The sequence below is a fragment of the Panthera tigris genome, chromosome D2, assembly GCF_018350195.1.
Source record: "Panthera tigris isolate Pti1 chromosome D2, P.tigris_Pti1_mat1.1, whole genome shotgun sequence".
Classification (NCBI taxonomy): domain Eukaryota; kingdom Metazoa; phylum Chordata; class Mammalia; order Carnivora; family Felidae; genus Panthera; species Panthera tigris.
The window spans coordinates 86,924,273-86,951,879 of NC_056670.1; the positions used below are offsets into that span (position 1 = coordinate 86,924,273).

General features: G+C 46.4%; 2 protein-coding genes across 4 annotated transcripts; one reads left to right on the forward strand and one right to left on the reverse strand.

Annotated features, from left to right (window-relative positions):
- The first annotated feature begins 682 nt into the window (after positions 1–682).
- On the forward strand, positions 683–13,217 carry LOC102955686 (zinc finger protein 883). Of its 2 annotated transcripts, none has more exons than XM_042960769.1 (5): positions 683–772; positions 1,965–2,121; positions 8,574–8,700; positions 8,935–9,027; positions 10,889–13,217. In XM_042960769.1, the coding sequence occupies exons 2-5, from the start codon at positions 2,029–2,031 to the stop codon at positions 12,685–12,687; spliced, it is 2,112 nt and encodes a 703-aa protein (XP_042816703.1). In that variant the 5' UTR covers positions 683–772; positions 1,965–2,028; the 3' UTR covers positions 12,688–13,217. The 2 variants fall into 2 exon arrangements, with proteins under 2 accessions (XP_042816703.1, XP_042816704.1); XM_042960770.1 differs by lacking the exon at positions 683–772 and adding an exon at positions 1,029–1,174.
- A 2,854-nt stretch (positions 13,218–16,071) lies between these two features.
- Positions 16,072–24,898, reverse strand: SYCE1 (synaptonemal complex central element protein 1). Of its 2 annotated transcripts, none has more exons than XM_042960786.1 (13): positions 24,760–24,898; positions 21,179–21,241; positions 20,490–20,549; positions 20,068–20,142; positions 19,388–19,435; positions 19,076–19,130; positions 18,298–18,387; positions 17,968–18,031; positions 17,093–17,180; positions 16,897–17,020; positions 16,705–16,815; positions 16,462–16,549; positions 16,072–16,218 (listed from the first exon to the last, which is right to left on the reverse strand). In XM_042960786.1, exons 1-13 carry the CDS (start codon positions 24,827–24,829, stop codon positions 16,138–16,140), a joined length of 1,017 nt encoding a protein of 338 aa, XP_042816720.1. In that variant the 5' UTR covers positions 24,830–24,898; the 3' UTR covers positions 16,072–16,137. The 2 variants fall into 2 exon arrangements, with proteins under 2 accessions (XP_042816720.1, XP_042816721.1); XM_042960787.1 differs by having other exon boundaries at positions 17,093–17,159; positions 24,760–24,896.
- Positions 24,899–27,607: the final 2,709 nt, after the last annotated feature.

Consider the following 27,607-nt stretch of genomic DNA (forward strand, 5'->3'; position numbering starts at 1 on the left):
ATTAATTTAACACTTGCCATATCTGTTTGTTAAGTACTTTAATAAAATGCAGATATTGTGGTAGTTCACTATTCATGCTTTAGTATGCTTGTGGGAAAAAAAACCCAGTGGCTTCTATAACCATTACCATAACATAGCTAGCAATTAAAGCTAACATTTCATGTGATGTAATGTTTCCTCCACATTAGACTTTTCCTATTTAGAGACGACATCTCTATCATTTGGTAAAATCAGGATGTGGGGCACCTGGGTGGCTCAGTTGGTTAAGAGTCTGACTTCAGCTCAGGTCAAGATCTCATGGTGTGTCTGTGTGCTGACAGCTTGCAGCCTGGAACCTGTTTCGAATTCTGTGTCTCTTCTCTCTCTGCTCCTCTCCCGCTCACTCTCTCTCTCTCTCTCTCTCTCTCTCTCTCTCTGAAAAACAAGTAAACATTAAAAAAAAAAACCTTTTTTTAAATGTCTTTCAAAGGAGTTAAAAAAAAGTCAGGAATTAATAAGGGACGAGAATCCCACGTTTGGCCACGTGGGTGGACCCCAACTCTCATCCATCACCTCACCTCCCAAAGCTCCTAATGGACAGAGCGCAGAGGTTTGTGGGAAATGTAGTCTCTCCGTTGCACAGACGTCTTCCCGCAGGGGACTCTGGGAGTCTTCCGGGCTCCTTCTGCGCACGTGCGGCCCCCGCCCCCTTCCGCCAGGAACTTCCGCTCCTGGCTCCTCTTTCGCCGCCTCCCCGAGGGCCCTAGGCTGGGGTCTGTGTCGGTCCCTGAAGGTTGGTGCGAGGGTGAAAGGGGAGCCCTGCGCCACTCGGGGACTGGGCGGGCGAGGGGGAGGGGTCGTCCCCTTGGTGGGAGCGGGAAGGTGGGTTGGTGACCGACGGCGAGGCGGGATCCGGCTCGGGCTGTGCTTTCAGTGGTTGCTTGGTCAGGAGAAGGCGCGCTGTAGAAGGCGCGGCGTGTGCCTCCGGGAGCTTGGCGAACTGGGTGGTCGAGTCCAAGAGGCAGCGAGGGCGGGGGTGGGTCTGCAGACGGTCAGCGAGCGTCGGGGGCTGCGGTCGGCGTCCTCGTTCCAGCGGTGTCCCCAACCGTGGTGGCGTTCGGTTTGCTCACCTGTAACGTGAGCGTATTGATGAGCAGTGAGATGTCCGCGATTCCCGGAGAGATCATCGTGAAAGGTGTGCGCACCCGGGTCTAAGGGTGAGGCAGTTGTTGTATTTGCGGGGTTTCTTGGCGTCTCCACAGCAGGCGGTGGCAGGGGTCAGTTCCCCCCCCCCCCCCGCCCCCGCCCTGCACTGTGTAGCCTGACCTTTTTGGTGATTTGTGTTGGTTGCCGGCTAAGCCGTGCGTCCCTAGCAGGCTAGCCCCAGGTGTCTTCACAAGATGATAGTGTTCCCGGAAGGTAACCGCTAGTGGAAAAGTCCTCTTCATCCTGTGTCTGGGTCACAGGTGCTGAGCTGAGCTCCCTTTGACCAAAGCAAGTCGAATGGCAAAGCCCACGCCGGTGTTGAGGAAATGGTTACAGGGAAGCAGGTCATTGAGAACCATTACGGGAACAGTGTGCCACACAAGAAATGTACCTTAGGTTCTTTTCCTATAAAATCACAGGCCAAAAATGTTGAGTTGCAAGATGTATACTTTCCGTGAAGATAAGGTGTTTAAGCTACAGGTGTCCCCGTGGAAACGCAAATATGAAGCCCTGTGTGTATGTCTCTATTAATAGGAGCGTAGTTAAACCGCCGTGGTTTAAATAAGCATCTTCAGAATTTTAAGTTAATTCTTACTAGTAACTGTTGATAAAATCAGTAGGACATGGGTGTTTTCAGTAACCAAGGATAAACTGCATGTGCAGTTAATGGGCTTGGGGGTTCCCCTGCAATAGGGTGTTTCCTGCTGTTTCTCAAGGTGTGAGGTTCTGTTGTCTCACAGCAGGTGACCCCCCCCCCCCTTGTTAATTGTCTTTTCTAGCTGTGTGTAGAGAGCCTCACACAAGAGAATCCAGGACCTAGGAGCAAGTCACAGCAGTCCTGTCATGACTCTGGTCCATTGGCCCTCTCTCCCAGCTGTCCTCCCACAGTCCTCGGTGCGTTTCCAAGAGCAGCAGAACATGCAGAATTCATCTCTGGTGAGTGGTTTGTTTGCTTGCTCCTCAGCTTGTGTTACATCGTGCTTCGTGAGCTTTACGAAGGGCAGTTCATAAATTAAAATAGAAAAGTAGAAATAAGTGAAACTCAGCTTCTGGGAAAAATACCTAAACGTGGAAATGGTGGCATGTAGGTATGGACGGGTTCTATGACCTGAGAGTCCTCCAAGGTGAGTGCAGATTCGTCCCTGATTTCTCTTTCTGATGTCGTGGAGAAAAGATAGGCACATTTGTTGTCTTTTCAGAATGGCCCCTTAGAGGAAAGTGTGCCGCATTCTCATGGGACACGAAAGCTTGCAGGCACGGAAGTCCGAAACGGTGCCTTTGTCGGTCACGGAGATGGTGTCGTGGACAGCGTTTCACTGGCAACCTGGAAATCAACATGTCCAGCATTCTGCAGCGGTGTCGGTCACCTGGGGCTGGAACACGGCTTGCTCACTAAGGGTTTTCTGGCGTTGCGAAAGTAGCGTCCCAGACAGCTTTTGGAAGGCCCTACTTGATCCTCGGCTAAAACTTGGGATGTCTGGGGGACTGAATTGACTGCGGGTCCTTCAAATAAGTCTCCCCACGTTTCTGTCAGCTAGTCTGTCTGTGTAGGTTGTGGGGCCGACTGTTCACAGTTGTATTTTTCTGACAAATATTTCCACTGCTGGTCTGCATCTTAACCTACTCAGTGTGGTCCCAGTTCACGTCTTCTAAGTGAGGAAATAACCTACAACCTGCATTATCCACCTAGATTATAGTTAGACTCAGTGTACTGTGGACGTCGCCTCACGTGAACCTTCTGCCGTGGTGACACTGCTCTCCAGGATCTTCTCCTGGACATTTTTGTCCGTTAGCTCCTGTGGCGGCCTGCCTGATGATTTCTTCTGCTTCCCTGAATTCTTCTCCTGAACATCGCTCTCCAAGTGTTCAAATCTGGCCCCCATATTCACACGATGCGGTTTTCCTCGACTTGTCTGGCCCTCTGTGGTTTGATAGTCTTGAGCATTTCCCTCCAGCTTGGACCTCTTCCCCATCCTTTAGACCATAGGTCCAACTCCCCCGTGAATGCGTTTTTTTGTGGTTGTCCAGAAGGCACCTCACACGGAGCGAGTCCCACCTGAAATCCGTGTCGTCTTTTCTTCCCTTACGTGTGATATACCGTCCATTCACCAGTGACTCTAATGCGATTTCTCCTGGATGCCTCCTCCTCTCTCAGGTATAATCTCCTCTTACATGAAGACCCATGTGTTTGTTTTGTTAGTTTATCCAAAATCTGCATTGGTGCTCACAGACAAATGTAGTAACTGTCTGTTTTACATTGGAATTGTCCTTCTTGGAAAAATCTGAAGGATGTATATGCCTGGTGATTGGGTTGGGTCCCTCTTGAGCTGTGCTACTAGCCAACATGTGTGGTGACAGCTTCAGGAGTCCGGTTGGAGAACGTATTCAGGAATCAGTGATACACGTTCAAACAAGTGTTAAGATGAAGATAGGCAAAGTATGAAACAAGGAGCTCAGATTTTTACAATTTTTACCTTTTATTTTTATAAATTTGTCAGTGATTCTATCTGTATTTTTTATTATCGTATAATTGAAATTGCTAGTTCAAAAATGAACTGTCATGTTTTCAACCCTGTTAAAGGATATTTAATTTTTCTGTTCCAGCTAATCATTTAAAAGAAATGAGTAAGGAAAAATGGATGTTTGCATCAACCATAAATAGAATTTTGGACTACAATTTGGTGAAAAGTTGGTTAACTTTTTTTATTTTGATAACATATACATAACCTGGAGCACCTGAGTGGCTCAGTCGGTTAGGCATCTGACTCTTGATTTTGGCTCAGGTCATGATCTCACAGGTCATGATCTCACAGTTCATGGGTTCGAGCCCCATGTCAGGCTCTGCACTGACAGCATGGAGCCTGTTTAGGATTCTCTCCTTCCCTCCCTCTGTGCCCCTCCCCTGCTTGTGCTCACTCCCTCTCTCAAAATAAATAAATAAACAGTAAAAAAAAAAAAAAATATCTATATATATATATATATAGATATATATATATCTATATATATATATATCACCTCGAATTGGCCGTATTGGCCATTTTAATTAAAAATGTCAGTTCAGTGGCATTAGTTTTAATCATCTTGTGCAACTGTCTCCAGAATTTTTTCATGTTTCCCAAATGAAGCTCTGCTCATTAAATACCAAGTACCTGTCCCCTCTAATTCAGCCCTTGGCAACCATGATTTTATTTTCTATGTCCATGAAGTTGACTATTCTAGGGAGCTTCTATAGGTGAAGTCAGGCAATATTCATCTTTTCATGACTGACTCATTTTACTTAGTGTATTGTCTTCAGGGTTCAGTTGTGTCACAGGATGCCATGGTTATAACATGTTTGTTACTCCCTTGAGGTTGAGTTTAATTAGTCTTGACTCTCCAAGCATTTCTTACATTTTTTTCTGTAAAAATTGGAAGAGGCAACTTCTTCAGCCTTAAACAGTAACAGATAAAATGAGAAATCCTTTGAAAGTTTTTCAGTCCTACAGGTTCCCAAATTTATAGTATCTCCCAATTTTCTTTCATTCCTGTTTGCACACTGAAGTCTTTTTTTCCACCTGAGCTTATCACTTTTCCTATAGTATTTAACTAAAGGCAGCGACTAGTGCCTGATACTTACTACTAATACTCTGTTTTCCCACCTCTTTTTCTAAAGCTTTAAATCCATATGGTAATCATCCCTCATGTTACTTCAGTAACATTAGGTACATAAGTACCGGTGATCATAAGTAACACTGATCTGCTATTTAGCCCCTGGTATCATGGATCACCTTCGTCCCAGTTGCTTTGCACTGCTTGTTTCTGTTTGGTGGTTATGCCGATTCATTACCAGTTGGGTCCACAACAAAGGTTTCATTCTTTCTTATGCTACCTGTCCATCACGGATCAGTTTTGCTTTTTATCCTTTTTGTCTCATTCAGTATCCCAGACAGAGGAGCACTTTTTTTTACTGTAACATTGTTGGTCCTGTGACAGAGGGAGGACATGGTGATCTATGCATGGCTCTTCCAGCTTCTGCTTGGAAGTGACATGTGTCACTTCCATTCACTTGTTCTTGTTCAGTGCCGGGTAAATGGAAGAATATAGATCTGTTTATGTGAGTTCCACCTCCAAGGGATATTAATCCTTTTGCAGAGAAGGGCACCACAGGGAGTACTGTGGACTGTATTGTATTCTCCCAGAATTTGTATATTCAAGGCCAGCCCTAACTGCCAATGTGACTGCATTTGGAGATCAAGCCTTTAGAAAGTAATTATTGTTAAATGAGGTCCTAATGTTGGGGCCCTAATCTGATAGGATTGGTGGCCTTACGAAAAGAGGAAGAGGAGAGATTTTTATTCCTCCACCATGAGAAAACACAGCAGGAGAGTGACCATCTGCAAGCCAGGAAGATGGTCTATACCAGGCACAGAACTGGCTGACGCCTGATCTTGGATGTCTCAGCCTCCAGAAATCTGAGAAAAATTTGCTTACAAAAAAATTTTTTTTAATGTTTATTTATTTTTGAAAGAGACAGAGTGTGAGCGGGGCGGGGGGCTAAGAGAGAGAGAGAGGGAGTCACAGAATCCGAAGCAGACTCCAGGCTCGGAGCTGTCAGCACAGGGACCAACGTGGGGCCCGAACGCACGAGCCATGAGATCGTGACCTGAGCCGAAGTTGGAAGCTTAACCAACTGAGCCACCCAGTTGCCCCAAGAAATTTGCTTTTGAATCCATCTAGTCTAGGGTATTTGTTATGTCAGCCAGAGCTGACTGATAAGGGAGAGACACTAAATTTTGGTGAACAGAAGTATAACCTACCACGGTCTCTGTCTATTCTTACTTAATCTTCTCTATGAACTTTTAAATTAGCTTGTCTGTATCTAAGGATGTGTTGTTTATTAGGATAATATTACATGAATTTCCTGATTATTAACTTACTGAGAATTGATATCTTTTTGATGTAGATCTTCCTACTTGTGAATATGGTGTCTTTCATTTATTAGTTCTTGTAGCCTTCATATTTTTTTCTCGCATAGCTTTGTATGTTTTCTGTTAATGTATTGATATGTATTCTGCTTTTTGTTGTTGTTATAGTATGAATGTTTTTGTAGGTATGAAGACATTATTTTTATAACCTACAGTTTATAGAATTTTCTTATAGAAAATTCTTGTCTTTGTGACGCCTGGTGGTGATTAAGTGTCCAGTTCTTGATTTTGGCTCAGGTCATGATCTCACAGTTGGTGGGGTAGAGTCGGGCCTGCTGGTGTGCTCTCCTTGTCTCTCTGTCTGTCTTTCTGTCTCTCTGTGTGTCTGTCTCTCTCTCTGTCTCTCTCTGCCCCCTCCTGATTGTGTGTGCACTTTCACTCTCTCTTTCTCTGTCTCAAACTTAAAACAGAAAATTATTTTCTTTCTATAGAATAGTTCTCATAGGATTCTTTTGAGTTTTCTACGTATAAATTATATTTAAATTATGACCATTTTTACAACTATTTATCTCTTTTCAATTGCATTGACTGTTACCACTTGTAAATTGTTGAATAATTGTGGTGGGAGAGCACCTTTATACTCCAGTATTTCCTCATGAAGTGTGATGCTGCCTCTGGGGTAAGACATACACATTTAATCATTTTAAGGAAGAATCCTCTAAATCCCCTTTGGTTAATGGTTATTATTACAAATGGGAGAATATTTTGTAGATACCTGCTTAGTGTCTATTTGAATCATCATAGGACTTTTCAGAAACGTGAATATGATGACGTGTATTAATAGAGTCCTTAGTATGGAGGTTATTTCTATTCCTGGAATAATCTCTAGAAATTTTCTCTGTGTCGTGGTGTGTCTCTCTTTCTCTGACAGTCAGCATTGGTGTGTCCTAAGACACGGCACCTGTTCCTTTCTCCTTTCAAAGTCTCAGGTTCTCTGTGAGCCTTTCCATTCACTCTGATGGCTTCAGCTACTACTAAAATTCTGCTGCTTCCCCATTGTTTATTTTCAGCTTGGATCTCTCCTGAGCTCTAGATCATGTATCCAGTTGCCAGTATGACATCCCTGCATACGCACACACTTCAGACAAGCTGTGTCCAAAATCTATGTCTCTTGTGCACACTCTGTGCCCTATTTTATTTCATCTTATAGCACCAGTATGTATCTAGCTGGTCATGCAGACAGCCGGGTTCTGTCTTCACCCTTCTCAGAACAAATTAGAACCAACTTGTGTTCCTGCTTTCTTTTCGTTTTTGCTTTGTAGGATTAGTACCCTATTCTGTAATTTTATTGCTCTGTATCCTGTAACCCCAAGTTTGTCCTCTGTCACTCTCTTCTAAGCTCTTTCCCATCCTGCTTCTAGGGGAGGACTGTTAAAAAGAAAATCTGGCCGTGTAACTTATCTCTTCTTACTGGCCCCTCATTATTGACACCCTGTGGTTTAGGAAGTAGGAGGTACTCACACTGGGGAGGACAGAAGCAACCCTTTGGGATAAGGAGGAAATATTCAAATATTCAAATATTTGAATATTGAAATATTCAAAACAACGGTGAGTGCATCAAATTTGTTGTGTTGGAATTAGGTCAGATATTTAAATGCAGAACTATAGGGGTGCCTGGGTGGCTTGTCGGTTAAGTGTCTGACTTCAGCTCAGGTCATGATCTCGCAGTCTGTGAGTTCGAGCCCTGCGTCAGGCTCTGTGCTGACAGCTCAGAGCCTGGAGCCTGCTTTGGATTCTGTGTCTCCCTCTCTCCCAGCCCCTCCCCCACTTGCACTCTGTCTCCCTCTCTCTCTCAAAAACAATTTTTTTTTTAAATGCAAACTATAATCTGTTCCTTAAATACCTTTACTGCCTTTATGTCTCGTCACAGCCTAGGAGCAACCATTTGGACATGGTGCTGTTTGTACTTCCATTAATGTAGCATGTGTACCTGTTGCCCTCGTGACTTCTACTGTAGTCTCATAATTATGAGAATATGTTGTTGACATTAAACAGCTAATGTGTTTGGCTCTTCAGGGAAGTGTGATTGGATGGCACAAGGGCAGCTGTTTTCTTCTTTCTTACTCTTGTCTACATTAAACACGTCTAACCTAGTTTATCTAGTGCATTACTGCAGGTGTATGTTTACACTAAGGCCTCCATACCAGGTCACACACACCTTTGAGGAGCACAGTTATCTTTTCGTCTCTAGTAGCAAGGACGGTTCCAGATTGACAAGGGAAACTTTATGATTGTACTTTTAGGGATTAAAGAGTTAACATGGGTAGGATAGTTCTACTGTGGATTCGTTTTAGCCCACGGTATAGAGTACAAAGCATGGTGTATCCTGTGTAAGACAAAACACACAAAAAAGAATGAACTCCCAGACTTGTTCTTCTGATCCCAGCTGATCCCTTGAATTGAGACACATGTCATTCATTACAGGGGTTGGTGTCGTTTGAGGATGTGGCTGTGAACTTCACCTGGGAGGAGTGGCAGGACCTGGATGATGCCCAGCGGACCCTGTACAGGGTCGTGATGCTGGAGACCTACAGTAGCCTGGTGTCACTGGGTGAGTGAAAGTGTCTTAGTGTCCTAGCACTGCTTTCTTCATTGGTAAACGTGCAGACTGTTTATGAGGTTAAATGCTACTTAGGTTTAAGATTCGAGGCCCAGAAGAACGTGGGTGTTCACCTCTCTAATCAGAGGTTCAGATCGGCCCTTCATTGCACGACTCTGGACGCTGTGCTCCTGTCATTCTTTCAAACGGTTTGGTAAAAGCCCCCCCTTTATTTCTGATCAACAGGGCACTGCATTCCCAAACCTGAGGTGATCGTCAAGTTGGAGCAAGGAGCAGAGCCATGGACAGTAGAGGAACCCCTAGAGCAGAGCCTCCCAGGTCTGTCAGTGCATACTGGGCAGGGGTCTGGGAAGGGGAGAGCATAGCAGATGTTGGGCGTGCTGGGTTGTTTTTTACCCGTGCTTTTCCTAGGCTCAGACATGCTCTATTTAGTCTCCAAAGATGCTTCTTATGTATAAACCACCCCCGTCTTTTTTTCTATTTTCTTAGTCTTACCCAAAATCCAGTCTTTACCTGCCTCCTCTTAGAATGTTTTCCTTTGTTAGCCACTGTCTGTAGGTTGTAAGATGCCCTCCTTTCCTCCATCCTCACGCACTAGTTTTTTTCAGACATTTATTTATATACTCGTTATTCTTTCAAAGGTGTTAAGCAAGCGCTAGTCATTTTGTAATTATGGGGATAACGACAGTAATCAAACAAATGCACTCCTTTCTAGGTGGTTACCAGTTATTGAGTCAGCATGAAACACATATACGACACACGAAGTACCTGTGAAGTAGTGGGATAACCAGCACAGATGTCACGGTGACAGAACATGGGGTGTGCCATTTTAGTAAGGAAGCCCAGGGAAAGTGGTTGTGGGGTGATTAATTATTAAGACTGTACTTTGGGATAGCTTAAGTTTAAGGTGGCGATTTACCAAATTTGACAGTATAACATATAGGTGGATATAATATCTGGAGTAGAAATTGGACATCACTATTACAAGGTACAAGTTAGAAATATTGTTAAAGGCACAGGATTAGAGGAGGTTGCCCAGGGAGTTGTTAAGAAAAGAAGGGGAGCCCAGGACCAAGCGTTGTCAGCCACGGCATCACAGGTGGCAGGAAGGTGTGGAGAACCACGCACCGTGTGGAAAGGGGCAGTCCATGGCATGGGAGGAGAATCTGGAGAACGTGTGTCCTCGAGGCCAGTGGAGCCCGGGGTTTCAGGGTGCAGTTGCTTACGCTAAATCATTCTGAAACAATGACCCATACACGGACTGCATTTTCGCTGAAACTAGGACACAGGCAAAACTCCAGAGTGCAAAACACAAGCCTTTAGAAACTGCACATTGTCAAGTAGGGCTGCATATACCAGGAAGTGGGGTGGGGATGCCAGGGTTTTTGATCTAAGAAGGAGCCAGAAAGAGGTGTTCCAATGATGGTGGGCACAGCCTGGGTTGCAGAGCTTAAACCCTTTAGACCAGCAGGGAGAGGTAGCCCAGTGTGGAGGGTTGGAGCTCTCTGTACCGGTTATGGTTGTGAGAAGCGAAGTATGCAGGGTTTAATTAGGAATTAGCCAAAAGCGGTCTCTGGCTGGCATGGAGAAGGAGAGATGATGCCTTTGAAAAACCCCACGGATGCCCAGGGAAAGGTGAAAAAGTAAAGAAATGTGGGAACAAATCCTTGTTCCTAAGCAACATCCCTGCTGAGATGACAGAAGAATGGCTCTGTACTGCATCCTAAAGTGGTGGATCCAGGAAGACCTTGTCATCTTCAAAGCTGAGTGATGAGAAAAGGCCCAGCCCAAGTGACCTACAGTTATTGTGAGCGAAAGCGGGAAATGGAACAGGAACACAAATGGCAGATGAAGAGAAGTCAGCTGAACACTAAGACTAGGGAATAGGTGAATATTGTGACCAATGGTTTCCTCATGGATTCAAAAAGGAAAAAAAAAAGATAAAGCAAAACCAACAAATAAATAAAACCATGATCTGACATTAGAGAATCTGTTGGTGTAACTTGTTACATTATTTCATTAGAAAGAAAAATCATATACTTATCATAATCATACCCATTTTAACTCTGTAAAATTCTTATCCTACACGATGGAAAGAAACTTCTCCATTTTTACATGAACATTCCGTAAGAAATGTTTAGGTGTGGTTCATACATATGGTTACTTTGTCTCATTTTAGATGTCCAGACTGCAGGTGACCTGATGGAGACTGGCCAGGAGTATCAGAGCAGACTTTTGTGGCAAGTTGGATTGGCCAACTATGAAACGTCAACGAAGGAGAGAACCAGTTTGGGAAAAACACTTAATTTGAGTGCAGCCAACGTTTCTAAACTGATTATAAATAACGGAAGCTACTCAGGAGTGAAGCCAGAGTTGTTTAATGTGTGTCAGAACACGTTTCTCCCTGGTGAGCCTGGTGGGATGCGTGTTGGAGAGAATGCCGAGGAATGTCATACAACGGGGAGCCCCCTCAGGTGTGCCGACTGTCCTGGTTGTCATCCGAGGAATCAGACTTTGCGGCAGCCTCTTGAATTTAGTGGGCAAGGGAAAGACTTCAACAAGGGGGCAACACTCTGTACCTATAGGAGAGCTCACATGGGAGAGACTGCCTGTAGGTATAATGAACATCGGGAAGCCTGTGGTAAGTCAGCTGTCACTGCCCAAGAGAGAACTCACATAGGGGAGAATCACTGTGGATGTAACAAATGGAGGAACACTTTTTGTGAGAAACCAACACAGTTGCATCTTGGTCTAGCCGATTTCGAGGAGCAACACCATAAACATGATCAAAGTGGGGGTAATTTCAGCAAGAAATCACACCTCGCTCAGCTTTCGAGAACTCCGTTAGAAGAGAAAACTTTTGAATGTGATGTATGTGCTAAAACTTTCTACAAGAGGTCTAATCTCAGTAAACATCGGAAAATACACACAGGAGAGAAACCCTATAAATGTAGCGAGTGTGAGAAGACCTTCATTAGTAAAACAGTTCTTAAAGTACATCGGAGAACTCATACAGGGGAGAAGCCCTATGCATGTGTCGAATGTGAGAAATCTTTCTGCCATAAGTCACACCTGACTGTTCATCAGAGAATCCACACAGGGGAAAAACCGTATGAATGTTATGAAAGTGGGAAATCCTTCCCTGTGAAAACAAAACTCACCGTACATCTGAGAACACACACAGGGGAGAAGCCCTATGAATGTAATGAATGTAGGAAATCCTTTTACCAGAAGTCAGCCCTCACCATACATCAGAAGATTCACAATAGGGAGACACATCATGAATGCAACGACTGTGGTAAGACATTCCATAAGAAGTCAGTTCTCACTGCACATCAGAGAACTCATACAGGAGAGAGACCTTATGAATGTAAACAATGTGGGAAATGCTTTGGCCATCGCCCAGCTCTCACTGTACATCAGAGAACTCACACAAGAGACAAACCCTATAAATGTAACGAATGTGGGAAATCCTTTTGTGTGAAGCCAAAACTCACTGTGCATCTGAGACTTCACACAGGTGAGAAGCCCTTTGAATGTCAGGAGTGTGGGAAAACTTTCTACCAGAAGTCAAAACTCACTGTACACCAGAGAACTCACACTGGTGAGAAACCTTATGAATGTAATGAATGTCGGAAAACCTTTTGTGAGAAGTCAACCCTCAATAGGCATCAGAGAACTCACAGGGGAGAGAAACCTTATGGATGTAAAGAATGTAGGAAAACTTTCTACCAGAAATCAGCCCTCACTGTTCATCAGAGAACTCACACAGGAGAGAAACCCTATGAATGTAATGATTGTGGAAAAACCTTCTGTCAGAAATCACACCTCAGCAAACATTTGAGAACTCACACAGGGGAGAAGTCATGTGTGGCAGAGACTGGCTGTATGTATACCAAAACTCACTTTCTCTTTGTGTTGGGCACACAGTTAGCCTACATTTCTCAGCCTCCCTTTGTTGTGGGTGGGACCATGTAACTGAGTTCTGGCCAAGAGAATATGAACACACATGATGAACATTACTTCTAAGCCTGGCCACAAAAAAACCAAAAACCAAAAAAACAACATGCATTTGCTGAGTTTTTTTATTCCCTGTGCTCCTGAAGTGCAGATGACACACAGGTTTGTCTTCAAAGCCATAGAGTGAAGATTGCAACCATGACCTCAGGCAGAAAGAATTGATTGTGGAGGGCAGAAATCTTTCCATCTCTACCTCAGAAATCCTCACTTGTACTTTACCTGAGTGAGAACCCTTCTATGTGTGACCTGACTACAGCACTACCAGTCCATTGTAGCCAGTTCACTTTATGAATTTGTGAATTTGTGGCAGGCTTCTGTTGAAGTTACCAGTCCTTGTGTAGGAAACTCACAGAGGAAAGAACCTGTGTTTTCATCTTTCAACCCTAAGTCAGAAATCATAGGAAGAAATAATGCAGTAAATGTAGGAATACCTTTATTGGTCAGAGATAGCTCATTGAACAGTGAGAATAAAGTAAAACTTATAAATACCTATTGTGTCCAAATTTTCAACTGAATGTCTGACTTTGTGTCTATCAGAGAATTTCTCATTAAGGGAAAACTATCAGGTTAGGTAATGTGGATGAAAATTTCAGATAGAAATGGTACTGTATTGAAAAAAATTTTTGAACTAGACGACCATTGGTTCTCTGCTGCGGGTGATTTTGCGTACAAGGGGATATTTGGCAACACTAATGGTACTAGCATGGTGTCAATTCTGCCTTTTTCTATACAAGGTAGTTATAGGGCCCATGAAAATTCTAAGGGGTAGAGAAATAGGCTCCACCTTCGATGTAAGAGCACCTTAAATAGTATGTGGGATGGGACATAGTAGTGTGGCCATCTTTAGAAAATGCAATAGGACACTGTCCACTTTATGACCACCGAGTTCACATTGCTCACACATGGAATCTGTACTATAAAATTAAAGGACCTCAATTTATAGAGCTGTTTAGCTCAAAATGTAGGACCTCATCATCTGTATCTGGTCTACATGCACATAGTCTTTTTGGACACAGTCCCTTGTCTGTGACTTAGTCTGAAAACCTAGGACCTGATGTGACTAGTTATGTGCCCTGCACACACTCAACACACAATGGTAGCACAGAGATGAGGGATTCACCGATGGTCCATTCGAGGGAGAGGAACTGGGAGGCACTTAGCCTCCCATACACAGAAACTGAAATCTGGCAGGGCACACCATCAGTTCCTTAATTAGGATGCAGCGGTTCTGGGAATGACGTTAGGGCTCTGGATTCTGCACTCCGTCACCTCTCTTCTGCATGACCTAGGCCTGATTTATTCATTTTGCTGTCTAGTTTCTTCAGTTCTGGTTCCTGCCCAGAGGGCTCTTCTCATTTGAACTGTTTCTAAAACTTGTGATTCAAATTGATTTCATGCCTTTAAGAAAGTTTTTGGATTTCTGATAAATTATAATGTAGTCCACTAGGTGAAAGCCACCCCTATATTTCTGGAACAGGATCCACTCCACCTCGAACTGAGAGATGTGGGGACAGTGCTACTATTTATCATCTCTCGTAAGGGTTTACAAGGCACACTCTTTAGAGTCTCAAGAAAAGGGTCTTAGAGCAACACCCTTGGTCTGAGTTTCGCTCTGAGGCTCCATTTTGCCAGTAGCATCCCGATTGTGACCTGTAGCCTGCATTCATTTCATACTTCAGGGATCTTTGTTCCTGACTGGAGACGCTGGGAAGGAGGAACAGTTTTATTTTCACACCTAGGTAGTCCTGGCTCCTCGGTGTTTTGTCTAGATTGTTCTCTAAAACTGAACGATTTCTTTTAGCTCCTCTGTCTCTACCTATACCTATGGTAAGTGACTCTACCAGCTATGGATTTTTTTCTTTTTGTCTCAGCTAGAAGCCCACCCTTGGTTGCTCTACTGTGTGATGCTGGGGCTACATTTCTCTTATTCCAGCTGACACAATCTCTGGGTTTCCAAAGAAAGGGCGTGGAGGGCGACTGCAAGACAGCAGGAAGGAGGATCTTTTTCCTTGGCAGCTATCCATGTGGTTGTGAGCAGGGGTGGGGAAGGTCCTGGTCCTGTTTCTCTGTCTAGAACTTTAGTACAGTGAATAGTATTTGAACATACCCTAAAGTGCTTTAAACATTTCACTGGTAAGTATTAAAGAAGGTACCTTCTATTCCTAGATTTTACATTTTTTTTTTATTTAAATAGGTGTTGGATTTTGTCAAAGGCCTTTTGTGCTTCTGTTGAAGTAAGCATGTGTCTTTTTATTTAATTTAAAAAAAAATTTTAATCTTTATTTCTGAGAGAGTGAGAGAGACAAAAGGAGAGCAGGGGAGGAACAGAGAGAGAGGGAGACCCCAAATCCAAAGCAGGCTCCAGACTCTGAGCCGTCAGCACAGAGCCCGACGTAGGGCTCGAGCCCACGAACCATGAGATCATGACCTGAACCAAAGCTGGACACTTAACCGACTGAGCCATCCAGGCGCCTCTCATGTGTCTTTTTTTATTGTGAATCACCTGAAGCTGCAAAATTAGCTGAACTGCTGCTATTCAAGGTGATTATTTCCATTGCTACTCAGGGGAATGTACTAATTTCCAGGCAATGCAGGAGTTGTTCTGATAAGGTGTAACCAATTCATTTATGACACAGGTCTGTTTAACTCCATGTCAGAAAACTGGGAGATTTATGCCTGGTGTCTCTAACTGACGGAGTAATTTCCCACCATGTCACATTCCCCCGTTCTTCCACAGAAACAGTGCTCTCCAGGCAGCCTGTTTGGATCTCTGCAATCCCACCATGTTAGTGTCCTACCTGGATGTGGGAGTCTTTCAAGACCAGGAATCTCTTCCTACTTCAGTCACTGTATTTTGGCTCAGGAGCACTGCTGCCCTTTATTGGGTGAGTGCATTTTCATGGAGTCTTAGGTGATTGACTCCCAGCACACAGGATCTCTAAGACACTATGTTCTCGTGACAGGTGTCGGTTACATATTTTGTGCCCAGGAAGGCACAAACTACACTTGGCCTCCAATTATGTTTTTTTTTTTCTCAGCTAATCAGTGGAGACTGTGGGCAAGGGACTGACTGACTCCATCCCCGCTGTTGAGATTTCTGGGATTCGGTTTACTTCAGGCCTGAATGAGGAATTAAAGAAACAATCACACTGTGGCTTTGCAGACCTGCATCCTTCTGCCTGGGAACCCAGAACAGTGTGTTAAGTCCTAGAAAGGAGCAGACCAGAGACTATGAGGGTAGGGAGGCCTGCTGTGGCCCTCTGGCTGAGGCCAAGGCTTGACACAGTGTCAGGGGCCAGACAAGCCCTACCCCCTCTGCATAAACTCAGCTGAGGCAGTTGGTACTGAAATAGTGCCTTTATTTCCCGAAGTTCATGGAATATGCTCCAAGGCAAAGAGAGTCCTTGCCTAGGAGGGCATACTACGGCCTTGCTTGGTGGGCAGCCCTGGGTCTTTCTCCTTGCTGACTCCTAGGAGCTTAGGATTGGCCTGTGGGAGGTCAGAGTCTGAGGAGGGAAATGTCCATGTATCCCTGTGCCCACACCCTCCCTGGGACCTGCCTCTTCCCACTCCACACTGCCAGCCCCTGCATTTTTGTCTTCTTTGTGCCCTGTGGGAGCACCCTTCCCCAAAGACCATCCTCTGAGGACTCTCGATCCCCTTCTTTGCCTTCCTGCACCCAGCTCCTTGCATGAGCTGTTTCTGCTCCCTGCCACCCAACCCAGGGCTCACAAGTTCTCCTGGGCCAGCCCCTTCATCTTGTGTGCTTTGGGCTTGAGCAGCGATCTGCACCCCAAGCGTTTCCAGCTCTTCCTTAAGCCTGGACAGACAGAGGTAGGGTAGGAGTGTGGGGAGGGGGAAGGGGAGGAGAAAGGACAAGAGGCTGTGAAGAGACCAGGAGACAGGCTGAAAAGGGAGCAGAGATGCCTCAGCCACTTTCCCCTAGAGGACTGGGGGGAGGGCCTCCACACGCACCTCTGCCTCTTTTGCTGTAGCTGCTGGCACTTCTGCTGCAGCTGTTCATGGCGCTGGGCAGCAGCCTCTAGGAGCTCCTGGGCCTTCCTGTTCTCCTCTTCAAACATATGTCTGAGGGGGGTGGGCATCAGCACTGGCATCTCCCTCCCTCCACCCCAGTCCCTGTCCCTGTCCCTGTCCTGCTCGTCTTACACTGCAGCTGCTGCCTCCTGGCTGCGGAGAAAGAGCCCCTCAGCAGTGGTCGAGCAACCGTCAGCCCCAAACTGGGAACACAGACGATGCTTCACGTCCTCCAGCTTTGCCTCCACGAGCTTCTCTGCGGCAGGAAGGGACAGATAAGCAGGGCAGTGCAAGGCAAATCAGGGCCTCCCCAATCTCCAGGCCTCACCTTCCCTGAGCAATTGCTCCTTGCTGCTGTCCAGGGTGCCAATCTCCTGGGCCATCTGCTCTGGTCTCTGAGTAGGTAGAAAGGAGGCCTGTGCATGTGTTTCAGCCTACCCCCATGCACCTCAGACAAGCCTACCTGGATCTGGTCTTTACTCAGCCTGCCTCCCTTCCTACTACTCGGGCCCTCTGGGCACACAGGGCACGTTCCAGCCTCAGGGCCTTTGTACTGGCCATCCTCTCCACCTGGAACTGTCTCACCCCAGATACCTGTGATGCTGTGCTTGAGAGGCTCACCAGGTGGTTAACGTTCGGTAATCTTGGAAGCTTTGATGTGAGGCAAGCATTTATTACAGGGGATCCTAAAAGCATCACTAACCAGAAGTGTTCCCTGGAGAATCATTTACTAGCCCTGCATTGCCGTTTCTCTTCCCCTTACGTGGCCTCTTCAATGAACCTCTCTCTCTATCCCAACGTCTGTTCTCTCTGCCCCTTTCACTTGGTATCTAGGATCCCCAGGGGGCAAACACCAGTCTGCTTGGTTCCCCGCTGTCTGCCCTGTGGCAGTCATGGCTGCAAACACATCCATGGATCTTCTCTATGGATAACCTTTCCTGACTTCATCAGGGCTCCTCCTGGTCACTGCAGGGCCCTGGGGGAGCAGCAGAGAGGGCGGACAGGACCAGTGAAGAGGATGACACCGGGTGGCAGTGAGGGTGGGGATGAGGCACTGAGTTGAGGGCCATTTTGACGTTAGGCCACCAAGGCTGGCTCAAAAGCCGGCGAGAGGAAGGAGGCCTGAGGCGTGACCTTCAGTTTGGGGCCTGGGACTCTTAGGGAAGATGTGTAAGGTGGGAGGAATGGCTGTGAGTGACTCACGTGGAACTCCCAGAGGTCCTTGTGCTGGCCCATCAGATCCTCCAGCTGTTCCTCAAAATCCAACCTGGGGGCCGGCCACACAAGATGAGGGACCATTGGCTGAGACACCCCTCCCCAGCCAGGCCCAGGCCAGGGGTCTTCATGTACACACCATGGGAGGCTTGCCCATGTTCTTTGCTTGGCAGGGAGCACCTTCCCCACCTTGACCTTCCAAACCTCAGGTCAGCCAGCTCCTCTTCTAACCCCCATCCCTGATATTACCTGCACCTACAACCCATCCTCGCACACTGCCCCCTCACCCCCCACCTGGCCCGGAGCACTGGGATTCACCTCAGTTGCCTCTGTTTGTTCTTCTCGTCCTTGATCTGGGAGTTCAGGGCAGAAATTCGCTCCTTGCACTCCTGCAGCATGGTCTGCTTCCTGCGAAGAGGCAAAGCAGCCCTCAGTCATGTTCTCTGAATGTCTCCCCAGGATGGGGCTGGGTGGAGCTTCTGCCTCCTCTTGGGGTGTGTTGTAGCCTTCTAAATTGAGGTCCTTCTCTGGTAACTTCATGGGTTGGGGCATGAGCATGTGCCCCCTGGGAATAGTGTAGTCACCGGGGCATGGTCAACTGCGAACACACACACACACACACACACACACACACACACACACACACCTCATCCCAATTTCCCCACACAGTTCCAGTCTTGGTATGCCAGGGCTCAGTGACTCTGGTCACAAAATAAGCTAAACCAATGTTCAGGAAGTGGAGAGATGGATTCACAAATACTGAGGTGGATGAAGGGTCCCGATGAATAGAGAGAGACGCAATGGCTTGATGCCTCAATGAAGGCACAGATGAGTGGACAGACAGCCAAGGGTCTATTTTGGGAAGAGTGACAGGCACAGAAGAAAAAACAGCCAAAGGAATTTGGTATTCTAGCAAACGAATGATTATCCCAGTGAGTGAGAGTGTTCTTAACACTACTGCCTACTGTTGGGTCCGACCTCTCCGTTTTAAAAACGGAGGAAATGAGAGCTCTGGGTCCATGACTGAGTTTCCCTCTTTCTCTCCTCCCCCACAATGAAGGGGAAAGAAGAGCAAGGCCCAGCTGGAAGGTCTTACCTCTGTGCCTCACTTTCCTTCTCTTGGCAGTGGAGTCTGAGGATCCTTAGGGTCTCTGCAGGGATAGGAACGAAGGGCCCCAGGAGAACCCATTAAAGCATCAGGCCTGGGCATAGTTAATATGGTCAGATCACGTGGAGTCTCGTGGGCACCGGATTGGGCTTTGTAATTTGCTTCAAGTCTGGTGGAAGCCACAGGAGGGATGCGAGTGGATTCAGGTTTCAAAAGGATTCAGCTGCTGTGGACAGACTGTCACACTGCCTCTGCAGGGTGACAAAGGCAAAAGCCTGGACACAGAATAACTACAATTACCTTGCTTTTTGTTCAAGGTCTCTTTCAGACGTACTTCCTCTCCACTCACTGGAAAACACAGTAACATGTTCAGGCATCAGGTACCACCCACTGCACCCTCAGAGAGCATACCTGCCCACAGTCACACAGGCGGTTTGGTACAACTGTACCCCAATCCCAACTGTGGACCCCTTGAGTTGAGCCCCCTCCCATCTTGTGCCCACACTCCCGGATGTGGCAGCAAAGGGCCCTGATGTTGATAAAGGGTTGAATGTGAGGGTCCTGCAGAATGCCAGTGCACTTTACATGGACGGGAGAGAAGGACACATCATATGAACTGGGATATGGGCTATGAAGAAACACATCAAGCAGTAAGGGGAATGTGATCAGGTGGGGACAAGGTGCTGTCTTTAGATGGGATGACCAGGGTAGGTTTCTCTAAGAAGGGGACATTCAAGCTAAGAGTTGATGGTGATGATGTATGGCAATAGAAACCAGTGGTATCTGGGGCAGAAGAGTCTAGCAAAGGCCCTGAGGTGGGAGTATGCTTGGACAGTACAGAGTGGGAGACTGGTAGGACCTGATGCCGCAGAGGGGGCAGGAGCCCTTGGCCGAAGCAAGAATGCTAAGGGTCCAGAATATTGAGTTCAGGAAGGCATGACACTGGGGACCTCTGGGTAATCGACCCCCTGCATGCTTACATGAGTCCATTTCCTTCTGCAGGGCCTCCCAAACAGTCCGGGCCTCTCCCAGCTCCTCACTGGCTTTCTTTTTTGCTGTGCCAAAAAAAAACAAAACAAAACAAGAAACCAGACAACGTGTAAGGGCAACATCCAACTACACCATTCCTTGCAAATAGTGACATTTCACATTTGTCTTCAAGCAAACTGGGCAGGGGGTGGGGAGGACACATTTTACAGGGCAAGAAATGAGGCTTCCAGAGCCCAGCCCTTCTTGTTGGTCTCAGTTGGCAGCAGGGCCAGGTTCATGGACATGTGACTACAGCAGCTGCCTTTAGAAAAACCCACCCTTGGTTTGACCTGCTGCTGTGGTCCTGAAATACATACTTAGTAATCCTGTAACCAGGGGCCCTGCAAATCATGTAGCTTGTCCCTGAGCTCACCTTGCTGAACCTCATTAATCCGATTAATCAGGGCCTCAACCCTGGGCTCTAGGCTTCCCGCTGTAGGGAGGAAAGGAGGTTGAATGGAGATGACAGGGCAGGCAGAGGGAGTTGGGGGCCCTACAGGGACTCTCATTCTGGATAGAGGATACAAGGGAAAAAACAGAGATACTGAGTCAGGCTGTAGTCATCGCAATCAAGAAAAATAGAGGGGCAAGGAATTAATTAAAGCACGAAGGAGTGGGGCATGCTCTTCAGATATGGGAAGACCTCTTGAAGGCCTTAAATCAAGGGGAGGGCAGTTCCTGGGTGGGGTGGTAGGTAGTCAGTGAAAAGGCCTTCCCTGAAGTGGGAACATGGCTAGAAGAAGCCATGTGAGCAAGCAGAGAGCAGCAGAGGTAAGGTGGAGGGAAAGGAGGTGAAGGTGAAAACCTGGATTTAACTGAGTGTGGTGGGGACCACATGGGTGGCTAGCAAGGGGGCTTGGGGGAAACGTTTTGCCTTGTATCCCCTTATACTTTCATTTCAAATCCTTGGGCTATATTTTTACTTCAAAGAAGTTTTAAAAAGTAGGAAAGAGCCAATGGGTTAATTTCCAAAGGTTGTGAATTGTGAGTCCTGGAACTTAATCCACTTCCGCCTTTTCCCAAAGCTCAGGCTGTGCCTCAGTTACAGAGAAGACATGTGACCTTTCTGCAACTTCTTCATCATTTCCATCAAGTCTTCAATTTTCTGTGAGGACTTGGCCTGCCCTGTGGAGACACAACCAAACGCTTCATAATCCCAAAGGAGAGGGCCCAAGGAAGGGTCCAATAACTTTGGTATGGGGCTGAGGGGGGCTCAGATCTCCAGCCAGAGTGGTGCTCTTGCCCCTTGTCTTGAGGTAGACACTGAATTCGAGAGGAGTCAGGCTATTTCACGGTCAACTTTTCCTAAAGTGTGAAATCATACCACAGAGTTTCCCTTAATAAAACTCAGGGCAAGGGGAGGGGTGAACTTTCCCTGCCTGTACTATTCAAGACTGGGTCAAACCTCATGATGTAATAATGAAAGGAAAAGAAAGGAGGGGCAAAAAACAAAACAAAACTGGAAACAAGGGGTCAAAAGTCACTGTAACTGGCAGATGGCTAATTAACTAGAAAGTTCTAGAGTCTTATTAAAAAAAAAACCACAATGAATAGTAAGAAAATTTAATAAGACACCATGTCATTTGCACATAAATACGAGCTATTTTATATAATCAATTACTCTGAAGCTTGTCAGTAGAATATTTCATATTCACTTGTTTATAACCAATATAGGCACTTATTTTTAATTCCTTAATGAACTAGATGTTGGCGATTATTAATGGTACTAACGTCACAAGAGAGAGAAATGGACATTATGAGCCACTTGATGTAAAAATACAATATAGGATTCTTGCCAAAAACGAAGTCAGAGTAATGCCTTTTAATTCTCTTAATCTAAATACTAATTTAGGGAAAATACAGGAACACAGGACACATGGGGATGCAATTAGCAACATCCAGACTGGGAACTTTACAGGAAAAAATCAGGATTTTTAACAAATTTTGGGGGGGGGGAGGAAAAAAGGAAGATCCTTACAGATGAAAGGGGATTAAAAAGACATATACTCAATACTCAAAAACGGACTGTATTTAGATCCTGATTCGACAAGTGCACTTTAAAAAATATTGGTGACATAATCAGAGAAATTTGAAAACTGGGTTTTTGGTGACACAGGAACTATTGTAGCTGTTATTCAGATAGGACAGTACTACTGTGGTTAGTTTTCTGGAAAGAGTACAGTACTATATTTTAGAGATGTTAGAGATACATATGGAAATATTTATGGATGATATGCTATGATGCCTGTGCTGCTTCAAAATGAAATAGTGGAGTGGGTGAGGATAAAAAGGAAACAAGGTTGGCCAAAAGCTTATAACTGTCAAAGTGGAAAAGATGGGCTCATGGGGGTAATTTTATACTTTGTTTTTGCCTTTTGTGTATGCTTAAATTTTTCCATAATAAAAAGTTTTTAAAAAGCAACCAGTCAGGGGTGCCTGGCTGGCACATAGAGCATGTGACTCTTGCTCTCAGGGTTACAATTTTGAGCCCCATGTTGGGTGCAGAGAGTACTTAGAATAAAATCTTTAAAAAAAAAACAATGAGTCAATATAAAGAAGGTAAACAATCACTGCTTTCAAAGAGTGGAAGAAAGGAGGGGACAGTTAAGCAAAAATTTTACAAATGGCCCATAAATATTTGACAAGATATACGATATCAGTCATGATTAATGAGATGAAAACAGCACATCGTACCTATCTGGTTGGTAAAGATGAGTAAGTCTGACAATGGCCAGTGAGATGATGTGGGGAAATTCACATACAGATAGGCTGGAAACTGATGTGACCTTTCAGAGGACAGTTTTAGTACATCAGCATTTTGAAGGCATAATTCCAGTTCTAAGAATTTATGTATGAGACATGCTCATCTAAGTATGCAAAAGGCATGTTAAAAGACACGGAAGCAGTATTTGTCATGTCAAAAGTGGGAAACGGCTTGGATGCCCATCAGCCGAAAAGTACGATCCATCCGCACAACAAAATACTGTGCAGCCATTGAAAAGGAGGTAGATTCATTATGCATTAAACATGGAAGGAGACCCTAGACAGATGAAAAGTCAGTAAAAAATTGTGCATATAGACTCCCAATTGGCTACGAAAAGAGGCGAAATATATGCCAGTCTACAAACATATGCATACCACGTCCAGATAATTTGTGGCCAGAATCACCAAAGTATTTTCAGCAGTAGTTACCTCTGGAGGGTAGGACTAGGAAGGAGGATGTTTGTCTTTCACCATACACACTTCTGCATATGGCTGTATTTTTTAAAGCTAACTGGCCCAAGTGACCCCAAACTGATTTTTACAGTTTGTTTGGGCAACCAATTCCCCAGGTATTATTAATAGCCTAGGCAGTGAGCTGCACTGTTTTTACCCTCTATTGCCTATGTAGTGCCCGCCATAAGGCAAAGCACAGCCTGGCAAGAAATACCTGTTGAATTAACAAAAAATCCGATCCCCCATTTGCTAACATTTCTGAACCTTGAGACTGAGTTGCAGACACAAGACCTCAGACACAAGGACCAGAAGTCCCCGGTGTGAAGCGCAAAGGGCAAGGACACTCTCCTATGTAGTAAGCACCGTACAACGCATGTTGAAATACTCTGGTCTGATGTGATGGTGCCAGGAGATGGGGCTTTGGGGAGGTGATTGGGTCATGATGGCGGAGTCCTGACGAATGGGAGCAGTGCCTTTATAAAAGCGACCCCAGACAACTCCCCGGCCCTGCCCCCTCCCCCCGGGGGGATGCAGCCAGAGGATGGTCACGCAGGCACCGGGAGCTGGTCCTCAACAGACGCCCTATCTGCCGATGCCTTGGTCCCAGACTTCCAGCCTCCGGAGTCACGAGAAGCAAAGTTCAGTGGTCACGGGGCGATCCAGGTTAGGGTACTGCATTATAGCAGCGCAAACTCAGCCACTGGTGAAGTGACTAAACCACCCACGTGGACTAGCTTATGGGAGGCACCTGAAACAGCCACACCGGAAGGCTCCTTTGGCGCAGCCTCGGCCATCGGAGGCGTTTAATACAAGGGGTGCATATGCATCCGTCCCACTTTCCTCTTCATGCCTGGCTGCCACGCTCTGCTCCAGGCGAGCCTTGCGTGCGAAGGTTCGCTACTCACTCCTCTCCTCTGCGGGACAGACACCCCGGAGCCGCGCCGGGTCCCAAGGCTGCACCAGTGTAGGTGGGTCTGAAGGGAGCGAGGGCAGGCTCAGCCCCTCGAGGGAGGGGAGTGTTCCAGGAGCGCACCGCGCGGCCGGGTGGCGCCACCCCTGCCCCCGGAGCTGGGAGCTCACTCAGGTCGGCGTCAGGGAGAAAAAAAACGCGGACGCTGCGTGCCGCCGGCCTGGGCCCAGCCTCGGAAAAGAATGCCCGGGTAAGAACCGTTCTGGGGCAGCAGGGACGCCCAGACGTGGCTGCGAGGACAGAGGAAGGGGGCTCACTCAGGAGCTGCGCGCAGAGAGCCGCTCGGCCCAACAGAAAGGGTGTCCCCGGGGCTACTTCACACAGCCGAGGCCGACCTGCCGGCGGTGACCCTGCGTTTCCTCGGCGGCGGGAGGAGCGGGGGCTGGGGGGGCCGCCGCGTGTCCCCGCCCCACCTCCCACGGCCGCCCTTGCCAGGGGCGTCGGGGCCCAGCACTACCTCCTGCCTTCTCAGCCGGGTCCGTGGCTCCCACCCGCTCGGCGCTCGGAGGCCCCAGCCGCCCCGCCATTCCCTCCGCTCGCAGACTCTCTCCGTGTTGGCGCCTCGGTTGGGATTGGGCCAAACCTGCGCGGGGGGGCGGGGCGCCCGCGGCACGCCTGCGCACTGCGCTCCAGGCGCCGTGAGCCTCGAGCTGAGGCGGGGCTCAAAGGCTGAACACAGGTGCTAGTGCGCATGTTTAAAGTCTCTGGGGCCGCAAACTCAGAGCAGGGGAGGTGCGGGTGGGGGTACGCGGTCTTCCACGCTGGCGTTTGGCAGTTGAGGAGTCGGTGACTGCGCATGTGCAGACACCTCCAGCGGGGCCTCCTCGACTTGACGGAGCTTGCGGAGGTTAGGTGGAGAGCACCTTTGCCGTGTGTTGGGCCCAGGTTTCGATTCTTGTCTCTGCTGGTATTCCTTGCTGCACACCTGGGGGTGTAACCGCAGGAATGTAACCTCTAACTAGGCAGCATGGAATTTCTTGGAGTCTAGAGTAGGAAATTTACTCCTAGATCCTCGGGAGAGCGAGCTTGTCTCAACACTGCATTTGTCAATAAGTTTCTTGTTTTTCGTCTTATTCACTCTCTGTGCCTGTAAAAAGCTGTCCTTTGTTTAGTTCTGCGGAGCTGTCCTCTATTTGCTACACGGGGTGCTGCGTGATTTGTGAATCAGTTAGTAAAGCCAATTAGATACTTAAATTTACTTTTGTTAACACCTCCCCATAATAAGGGACAAGTGAAATGGAGGAGAAACAAGTTTAATAACACGGATTCCTCCTGTATACATGGAAGAAACCCAGGGAAACTGAGTAGTTCCCTGAAATGGCTTACCACCACCTTACCTGCTATTATGGGCTAAAGATACTCTGTTTTGAGGAGCAAACAAGGGAAATGAGGGTATGGTGGTAACGGTGTCTTTCCCATTGATAAAAGTTTCTACAAATTTAGAGTCCTCCTTCTCTTCCTAGCACAAATGGCGATTTTCCTTTTAAATGTAAATGTTCCTTACCTAAAGACAACTTCTACTCAGTCCTCAGAAGTCCTTTTGCGTCTGCTGTCCGTTAAAATTAATCACACCTGTCAACCTTAAAAATAAAGCTACCGTTTATTTTACCGGCAAAAGACAGGTTTATTTGGGAACAGTAGAGAATTGCCACTGTGACAAGCAAACTACCGCAAAAGCACCCGTGAGTCCTGAGAAGGAAGGAAGGAGAGGAGGTTCTTTTATAGAGGAGGCAGGGCGTCGGGAAGGGGGGCTGTTGTAAACTAAAAGTCTGTTGGCATAAACTGGGGGGCGGGGGGGGGGCGCTGGAAGAGTAGTGGCTTCTCATTGGCTGGGCAGTGAGTGTCTCATTGGCTGGGCTGTTGCTGGGGCAGGAAGAGGCCTTCTTTCCTCCTGCTGGGACAGTGAAGTGTATCTACCTGCAAGGTGTCTCTTTTCCTGTTGCTAGAGTCTTAAGAGTGCCCCCTTCCAAACCTTAGGACTTAATTTCAGTGAGGTTTCTTATTATTAATTTTCCCAGGCTCGAACAATGCTTATCCCAAAGAGCCGTGCTCACTCCTCCTCCTGTGGAGTTGGCTTTGCATCCTCATGGACAGGACCCTCCTGGAAGGTGGTGCTGAGTCCTCAGCTTCAGGATGAGGTGGAGCTGTGGGAGGGAAAAGTGAGTAAGATGGAGCAGAGGCTTCCTATGTGTAGTGAATGGTGAAGAGTGTGGTCTTTGGAGGAGCTGGTGGAGGAAAGGCTTGATGTGGAAACCTGAGTTTCTGTTTATTTTAGTGTGTGTGGCACAAGATTTTGTGTATGGTGTAACATACTGCCTTCTGTTTCTTGTGACTCATTTTCTCAGCAGTATTTGTTGAGGAGACTGTCCTCTCTGTGTAATTGACCATATTCTGCTGCAATGATCCTTGTACCTGGTTTCATCTCAACACCGTCAAGACTGTTTTGTTTACTATAGCTTTGTACAGCTTTGTTCTTTCTCAAGATGGGTTTGGCTATTCAGGGCCCTCCGTGGTTTCATACACATTTCAGGATTGTTTTTTTCTTGTTTGTTTGTTTTGAAAAATGCCTTTAGAATTTTGGTCATGATTACACTGAATCTAGATTGCTTTAGGTTGAATGAACAATTTAAAAAAAAATTTACAATCTACGAAGGTGAAATAACTTTCCATTTACTGGTCTCTTCTTCAATTTCTTTATCAACATCATATCGTTTTGATGCTATAGGATTTTCACCTCTTTGTTAAATTTTTCCCTAGATATTTTATTATTTTGGAGGAAACTGTTAGTTTTCTTGATTTTTCTTGGTGAAGGTTTGTCATGAGTATGTAAGGATTAAGAATGTCCTGTCCCCTCAAGGTCCTTCTACTGGATTAGCAGTCAAATTGATATGACACAGATTAACGAGAGAAGATAAAATTTAATTTTGTGTATATGGGGAATCCAGAGAGACATGGGAATTCTGAAGTCACTTGGGCAGAATGAAGCATATATGTCATCCTGAGCTAAAGACAAGGAGGTATGGGTCAGGTACCTCAAAGGGAAGGAATGCAGTTCACAGGAAGATGAAAAAGAGTAAGTGTTTGGTAAAAAATGTTTTCCTGTCCTCTCAGACGGAATGAGACATAGAGGACTTTAACCAAACAGACCTTGCTAGTTTCTTCCCTGTCTACCATACCTGGTTCATATCATGGTGAATAACTCTGTTCCTGGAGCAGGTCCTCTATCTAAATTCTTTTAGGCAGCTGTGTGGGAGGTAAAGAGCTTTTTCTGATTCTGCTTGGTTTTGATTAATTTATTTTTGAGA